At 40.9% G+C, this 8,480-nt stretch overlaps 1 protein-coding gene across 1 annotated transcript in view; it reads left to right on the top strand.

Annotated features, from left to right (window-relative positions):
• Nucleotides 1–361: 361 nt before the first annotated feature.
• The window catches only part of Srbd1 (S1 RNA binding domain 1), a 197,247-nt gene continuing 189,128 nt past the window's right edge, over nt 362–8,480 (top strand). Inside the window, exons 1-3 of the mRNA XM_013017994.1 lie at nt 362–426; nt 6,118–6,197; nt 7,735–7,912. Coding sequence (XP_012873448.1) covers nt 6,118–6,197; nt 7,735–7,912 — 258 coding nt within the window. The 5' untranslated portion in view covers nt 362–426. The remainder of the gene's footprint in view (nt 427–6,117; nt 6,198–7,734; nt 7,913–8,480) is intronic.

Genomic DNA, 8,480 nt, shown 5'->3' with positions numbered 1-8,480 from the left:
TCCGCCTATCTACGCTGGCTCCGCCTGTCTACGCTGGCTCCGCCCATTCACGCTGGCCCGCCCATGCACGCTGGCCCCGCCCGTGCACGCTGCCCCTGCCCATTCACACTGGCTCCGCCTATCCACGCTGGCTCCGCCTATCCACGCTGGCCCCACCTCCCAGCTCTGATTCACTCCGCGTTCGCCCTCCTCCCCACCTTTCATTCTGGTCCCTCCTTCGCTCAACCCCCGCCTCCTCTCTCTGCCCCCGCCTCCATCCTATTTGACCCCGCCCTGTCCCCCATTATGTGCCGCCCCCCCGGCTGGCCTGTTGCTATCCGGGTTGCGAGAAGTAAGGCGGGACTTCCTGTGTTTGAAAAACTTCCGGCGGGAACCGGAAGATGTGGCAATACAAGACTCGGCTCTCGCGACCAGCTGGGCGGGAAGGTGAGCTGTGAGTCGGACGGAGCTGCTGTCTGGAGGGCTCGGTTGAAGCCTTGTCCGGGCGCCGGTACTTTTGGGGCCATTAAAAAACGAGTTCAGAGCTCGTATGTGAGAGCAAACAGTGTTTAACAGCGAGACGTTTGATGGCCCTCGGCGGTGTGTGCCCGGAAGACCCTCGTGGCTGCGCGTCCCGCCGGGGCGTTCGCCGCCCAGGCCGCCGCTCCCGCCGGGGCTGGCTCGGGGAAGCCGGGCGAGCCTTGAATGTCCTTGTGCCCGACAGAGCTTAATGTCGTGCGTCCCGAGCGTGCTGGGCATCGCGGAGGCCTTGCGCAGGAGAATGAGTAGCAGCTCTGGCCACCTTCCTCCAGCTGTTCACGCAGCAGCACGCGGTTCCTGGCTGTGTGGGGTGGGACAGCTAGTCCTGGTGTCGGGGGCTCCGTTCTAGCCCTTTGCCCGCTGCCTTTGCCTTTGTGTCAGCCAGCTCCACTGAGTCTTGATTTATAAAAACAATGCAGCAAAGGCTGCCCCGTCTCCAAGGCTTTTTCCAGCTCTTCTGTGTGGATAACTTGGGGATCTGTGCTGACCTTTGAAGCACTGCTTTTGAGAAGTTGTTCCTTTCTGCCATTCTTGAACTTCGCGTGCTTTCCTACTATTTTTATTTTTGTGTAGGTTCTAACCGATTTTCACTTTGCTCAGTTTGTAGTGCCTCTTCCCTCAGTAACATCACAGCACTGTTTAAGTTACTAATTTAGAATATGTTCATGTGCCTACAGATAAGATAGCTTGGAAAGCCGGGCGCCGGTGGCTCACTTCTGTAATCCAGCTCCTCAGGGGGCTGAGATCAGGATCGCAGTTCGAAGCCAGTCCGGGCAGGAAACTCCGTGAGACTCTTATCTCTTAACTACTTAAAAAAGCTGGAAGTGTCGCTGTGGCTCTAGTGGTAGAGCGCTCGCTTTGGGCAAAAAAACTCAGGGACTGCGCAGAGGCCCAGAGTTCAAGCCCCAGGACCCGGGGGAAAAAGATAGCTTGGAAGAAGGAATCTATTAGATCACTAAAGATTAAGAATCTTCTTATGTGCCACCATCTTTTGAAGAAATTAGTGAATGTTATATATGTGATTGCCTAACAGTGATGGAAAATAAATATATTCCCCTTTAAAGACTGTGCTTGTATATGTTATGTTTATTTAATAAATTCTTAAACGAGCAGCCATTAAAGGTTAGGCTCTGGGATACTAAGGCAAATGTTTCTTTATAGTGTTTACTGCATGGAGGAGATTCTGACATAAAACAAAGGTATAATCTAAAATATGTTGCACAAGTTTTATGAAGGAACAAAGATAGGCCCCTTTTTAAAGTACAGATACTCATTTTAGGTCTATGTTAAGGTATGAGATGTAGCCAGACATTCAATTAAGAGGAGAGCGCTTTCAGTTAGAGTGTACTTGAGGTGGGAAAGAATCATGCTTGTTACTGAGACTGAAAGAGTGTCACAGGAGCTGAGGAGCTACAGCAAGGAATAAAAGTGATTGGAAAAGAAAAGGAAGGAGTGGTCATTCCTGCAAAGATCTATGGTTTTATTCTTAAGAAGAGAAAATGGAAGGTCACTGAATGTTTTTAAAATAATTTTCTAAATTATCTCTTAGGTTACTATGTGGAGAATGAAGTGTAGAGGCAAGACTGGAAGCAGAGAGGGCAGGCAGAAGATATTATAATATTCTAGATGAGAGATGCAGATTGCTACTGTTTGAAATATGTCCTCCAAAAGTTTTTGTGTTGGTAACTTCATCTCCAAATTTATGTATGTGTTGTATTTGGGAGTAGGACCTTTGGGAAGTAATTAAGGTTGCATGAAGTCCTGAGGCATGACCCCATGATATTAGAAGAAGCAAAACCTGAGCTGGAAGGCTCTCTGTAGCCTTTTGCCGTGAGCTAACTCAGCAAGAAGGCGTACTTTCCAGCCTGCAGAATTGTGAAAATTTCTTTCTTCGGAAATTATCCAATTTGGTATCCGTTAAGGCAACAGAAAGCAGACTCAGATGAGGACCCATTGGTGATCAAAATGATTTAGTATATTTTAGAAGAAGAATTTTTGTGACTTAGTAATAGACTAGATATGGGAGATGAAAACAAAGCAAAAAAAGATTTGTAATGTTCTAGTTTAGAAAATGGAACTTTAGAGGATGATGGTTATGTCATCTTGTAGTGATGTATATACATCATGTCAAAACTGATCATATTGAACACTTTAGACATGAAGTGTATTACACATCAATTATATCTCTGAAGTTGTTTGAGTTTTTCAGAGTGGCTTAGTAAACAGGTGCCTTTTATTGATATGGGGGAAAAATGGTGTAGTAATGGGCTCTAGGACAAAAACTAGTTATTGAAAGCGTTGCATTGTGGATGGTTAAATTAAATTTTAGGTAACCATGAGCTATCTAAATAATTTCAGAGGCAGGCAGTTTATTAGATCTGAATCTTATGTGAAAGGTTGGGATGGAGAGAGTTAGAATTGTTAGTAAATAGAACACATAGGCATACTTGTGCTGATTAGCCGTGATGTTGGATGCTGAGAAGCATAATGATAGGTAACTAGGGTCCATAAATTTTATCAATTTTTTCATGTAGCTTTCTTGGTTTGTATAGGTACACTATGGTGTCTTCTCAATGGCAGACTTAGAATGTCTCCCTGTTAGGGGACACATGGCTATTTAGAACATGGAATGGGTGAGATTTTAGTCTAACAAGCTTTATAACATGAAGTAACACATGGGAGGAGTGGGAGAATACCTGGCACTGATAATTTTTCATAAGTAACTTCTAGCTTCTATGTATGCTCTTAAAAATAGGCTTGAGCCAGGCCCCGGTGGCTCACGCCTGTAATCCTAGCTACTCAGGAGGCTGAGATCTGAGGATCACGGTCCAAAGCCAATAAGCCATCAGAAAACCAGAAGTGGCACTGTAGCTCAAGTGGTAGAGCACTAGCCTTGAGCTGAAGAGCTGAGGGACAGTGCTTAGGCCCAGAGTTCAAGCCCCATGACCAATCAAAAAAAAAAATTAGCCTATGGTTTTCTTGAAGATTCTTCCTTCCCATCTTTTTTTTTTTTTTCTCCATCACCATTGTCTGAGGGTAACCAAAATTGTAGAAAGTGAAACTGAAGAAGGGAGATAGACTGTACATGGTATCTTCAGATGTTGGGAATGGTTAAAAGGTGTTTGACAGGAGCTGAGCACCTTTTTGAAGTCTTTCTTTTTCATGTAAGATAAGAATCCTACTAGTGGTGGTTTGAGATTTTAGTGGAAGTATAAAATTGGGTGCTCTGTGCCTAGCATTGTCTGTGTTGTTCCCATGTGTGCACATATATGTACTCTGATGTAGTTGTACTTAGGTAGTTGAATAATGTTATATGTAGTCTTCATGTAGTCTGTTGGCTCTATTTTAACTTTCTCTGGAGAATAAATTTACAGACTTTTTCCCTCCTACAGGAGGTACCTAATACTATGTAAGGCAGGACTCCAAGAACTCTTCCTTTATGTTGGATAGCTTATATTTAGCACCAGCCCCCTTATCTTTGATCCCCAAAATATATATAACTGCTTTTGTGGGTTTTTGGTGAATTGGTTCGGCTCTCCAATACTGCCACTGCCTACTTAGGATTTTAATTTTAATAGCTGTCAGTCTTAGCGTTGGATTTTGTGTGTGTGTGTGTGTGTATGTTCACACCCTAATACTGGGCTTGAATTTAGGACTTTGTGCTCTTGTTTTTTTTCTGCTCATGACTCGCACGCTACTATTGAGCTTCTATTTCCAGCTTTTGCTGGTGAATTAGAGATAGGAGTCTCAAGGTCTTTTCTGCTTGGGCTGGCTTGGAACTATGATCCTTAGATCTTAGCTACTTGAGTAGCTAGGATTATAGACATGAATCACTGGTGCTTGGTATGGCTTTGGAATTTTGAGTTAATGCCTAGGAGAATATATTCCCTCATCCTAATCAAGATTATAATCTTTGTTTATTTGTAGTACTTTGATTTGTTTTTGTTTTTGCTTTAGTTTAAAATTATTTGTTACTGTGGGAAACTTTTTTTTTTTTTTTTGGGTCTGGTCATGGGGCCTGAACTCGGCCTGGGCGCTGTCCCTCAGCTCTTCAGCTCAAGGCTAGCGCTCTACCACTTGAGCCACAGCGCCATTTCTGGCTTTTTTTCTTTTTATTTATGTGGTGCTGAGGAATCGAACCCAGGGTCTCATGCATGCAAGGCAAGTGCTCTACCACTGAGCCACCTTCCCAGCCCCTATGAGAAACATTTTTATTCATGATCTGCAAATGGAAATTAAATACTTGTTTTCCTTCAGAGGAATATCATCAGGGTCAATACCATTTACAGAATAATCCTGATGGTTTGAATTGCCTACCAAACATGAACATCCTCTGTTTTACTACGTTTCTGTTATAGTAAAATACACAAAACACAGAAATCGGATTAATACCTAGAACTACTTATTTGAGGAAGGATGACCTACATGGCCATAAAAACCTATACAAGAGAGTGCAGAAAATGTGAAAGGTTTTCTGTCTTCTTCCTGGAGACTGTTGTCCTTTGGGTCATCTAGTCCTTCTAGCACAGCTCTGCCTTGTGGTTTTGTACTTAAAGACTGAGTTGAGCTGTAGCTACTTAGAAAACATGTTCCAGTTTGTGACAACCTTTTTAATAGTTCTTCAAGGTATTACTTCCCCTTCTAAGTAGATGGTAGAACCAGAGTCTTTATACTTAATGTATGACTGGTTTGGGAATTTGTCTAAAGGGTTTCAAGCATGTCATCATGTAAGGGAATTTTTATGGTCTGACATACATTCTTGAGATAATAAGCCTTACCAGTTCAAGTAAATCTGTTTACTTCTTGTAATAGGTGATTGCTCTTTTTTTTTTTTTTGAGTACCAGGTATTGACCTTAGTCCTTATGTTATTGTTTGTTTTTCTTACTCAGCTAGCATTCTACTACTTGAGCTATGCCTCTAGTTTTTTTTTTGGGGGGGGGAGGCTGGTTAATTTAAGATGGAGTCTTGAAGACTCATCTCTCTTATCTGGCTTTGAACTGTTATCCTTTAGGTCTCAGGCTCCTGAGTAGCTGGGATTGTAGGTGTAAACCACTGGTACCCAGTAATTAGTGTCATATTTTACTGCTAACTATGTAGAAATGACTTTATTATATGTTGTAAAAAGTTAAAAGTTTTTTTGTTTTTGAGATATAGTTAATAAGTACTTTGCACTTTGCCAATTGATAGTATATAATTCTAAGAAACTAAGAATTGTTACCCATAGGAATTTTTATTTTTGAACATATGGTTCAAGTTCATAAGGCATGTGAAAATGTTGATTTTTTTTTTGAAAGAGGTTTCAGTATGTAGGTCTGGTTGGCCTTGAACTCATGATTTTTCTGTCTCAGCCTTAGTAGTGATATTAGAAGCATGCACCACTATGCCTGGTTTAGCTGTTCTTGTACTCAGCAGTTACATAGCAGGGGAGTTTAGAGTTTGGACTTTTAAATAAGCCACTCTTTTTTTTTCTCCCTTTCATGGCAGCAATTTGTAGCTATGGAACAATTGGCATGTTTTTGAATGCCACATCATTTTGTAGCCAAATGAAGTGACTAGACTATTCAAGTCACACTGACTTCCTATTGCATTTCTTTCAGATGTCATCATTACCAAGAAGAGCAAAAGCACAAGTCCAGACTTCAGTATCCAAAGATGATTTTTCTTACATCTCTGAGTTGTAAGCATATTGGTTTAATATGGTGGTGGTGGTGGAGAATGAATGAATGTCTTAAGAGCATTCTGTCACTTAAAAACTTAAGTCATTTGGGTGGAAGAAATTTGTATTTTTTTCGTTCATTCATACAATAAATGTTGATTGAATTCATTCTGTGTTCCAGGCTTTGTCTGACATGGTTAAGGAAAGAGAAAGTAACTAACTAAATATACAATATATACAGAATGTATAACATAAATATACTATGTAACATTCTACCATTTAAAAGTTGGGGAAAAAGAGAAGGGAGTCATAAGAACTAAGGAGAAACTTTAAGAACATAGGAGGAAAACCAGGAGAGTGCAGTTTCTAAAAGGCTTTAGGATATGCTCTGAGAGGTGTAAGCCAGATGTGGCCCAGGGCTCACCTGATGAAGAATGACTAGCTGCTCAGAACTGCTTCATGTAACAATATGATTCTATTGGTTGTGTTTTCTTCATAATAATGAAAAACACTTTCTATGGCACTTAATGTTAAATTGTGTTTATCAGCACTCTTGCTTGGAGGTGATGGAAAGATGTCATCCTGCTAAATGGGCAGTAGAAAGGAACCTGGGTTTTCTAATTCCTTGGTTTTCTCATTCTGTTTCCTTTGGAATCAATAGTTCTTGTGTTCTCATGATTTTGCTGGTGTTTGTATTAGTATCCACTTGTGAAGAAAACTCACTTACAGGATATCAGTGGTTTAGCTTGTCATAATTACACTTTCCTGGCGCACAATTTTAGCTAAGAAGTTATGTAATAAGATTTTTGCCTCCAGGCAAAAAAACGCAGACATTTACATTCTGTAGTCTCAGTGAGGGAAGCTATTATTCTTCCCAGTACTGTCTTCTTACATTAGGTAAAAATAGAATTACTGAGTGGGCAGGAGGACCATGTTCTTTCAACAGACTTTAGCATGGATGATTTTTCTCTGCTCTTGATGTGAGTTTGAGTTTTGGTTGTTAGAAAAGTACAGTAACTGAACCTGACCCAGTCTAATAAGGGCACAAATCCACTCTGTGAAAAAAGAAGAGTAGTGTAACAGTCAGAAGCATCTAGAAATGACTTTCTGCTTAATTTGGGATGTTTGTAAGGGCTGTTTACTACTCCTTTCATTGAATCAAATAACCTAATAAAATTTGTATGAATTTGATCACCACATTGGAAATTACTTAAGTGTTTAAGTTAAAATGGAAAAGTCTACATTGACTGGTAGGTTACTTAAGGTAATAAATGACCTCTTCTGTTATAAAGTGGTATGTATATTGTACTTGTTTGTCAAGTGAGAGGAAAATGGAGAGACCTATAATTTGCAGTACATAGTGGAAGGAGGTTATTGGTCTCCAGTCAACTATTGTTTTAATTGTTTCCAATAACTTTCTGTGCTCATAACATTCCATTTCATACTAAACACCTCTGACTTTATCATTATTCCAAGAAGCATGTGTCTTCTTTTTTTTCTCTTGGATATTTGATTTCATTTATTTTTCCTGGAAATTCTTCTGTCAACTTATTCCTAGATCATCTGCCTCTGAGGATGACAAGGATGATATTGCCTGGGAGCCCCAAAAGAAGGTTCCAAGAAGCCGCAAGCAGACTGTTTCCAAGCAATCCAAACCAAAGAGGGCACCTCGGGTGAAGAAGAACACCCTACAACTGAGTGATGGCTCAGAAGGTGTGGCTGTTAAGGAGGAGCTGGTAGGTGCTGTGGCAAAATGTGGGGGAAAGGGGAGGGGCGGCAGCTGCATGGAGGTGGTAGGTGGAAGTCTTTTCCTCTTATTACTTTCTCATTATGTAGAGTAGAACAAAGCATGGAAGTGACAAAACCTGTGGGGTAGTGGTATCCTGGTGAAGGGTCTCAATAGTACTATTAAATCCATCATGTTTCTCCATCTCCTTTTTGCTCTTCTAGCAGGTTTCTTAGGAATGCCAGTGGTAGTATGCTTACTAAACACCAGGCAATATGCTCCACATTTCACCATGCTCTTGTTTAAACTTTGCAGCAACCATTGAGGAAGGTGCAGTTATCCTGATTTTATAGATAAGAAAGCAGAGGCAAGAGATATTAAATAACTTGCTCATGGTTCACAGTTTAGTGATGGAACTGGGTTTCTAAGTCAGCATTTTAAAAACCAATATTTCTCTGAAGGATATTTTTGCATTAACATGCTCACAAGAGTGATGAATACAACCAGTGTGCTGGCTTAATAATATTGAAATAGTCCTAAGGACTTGAGCTTTGTATAGCCAACATATTTTCTGCTTG

This window comes from Dipodomys ordii, unplaced genomic scaffold, assembly GCF_000151885.1.
Source record: "Dipodomys ordii isolate 6190 unplaced genomic scaffold, Dord_2.0 Scaffold37, whole genome shotgun sequence".
NCBI lineage: Eukaryota > Metazoa > Chordata > Mammalia > Rodentia > Heteromyidae > Dipodomys > Dipodomys ordii.
The sequence above is the reverse complement of the archived record's forward strand: the minus strand, read 5'-3'. Positions and strand labels throughout refer to the sequence as shown.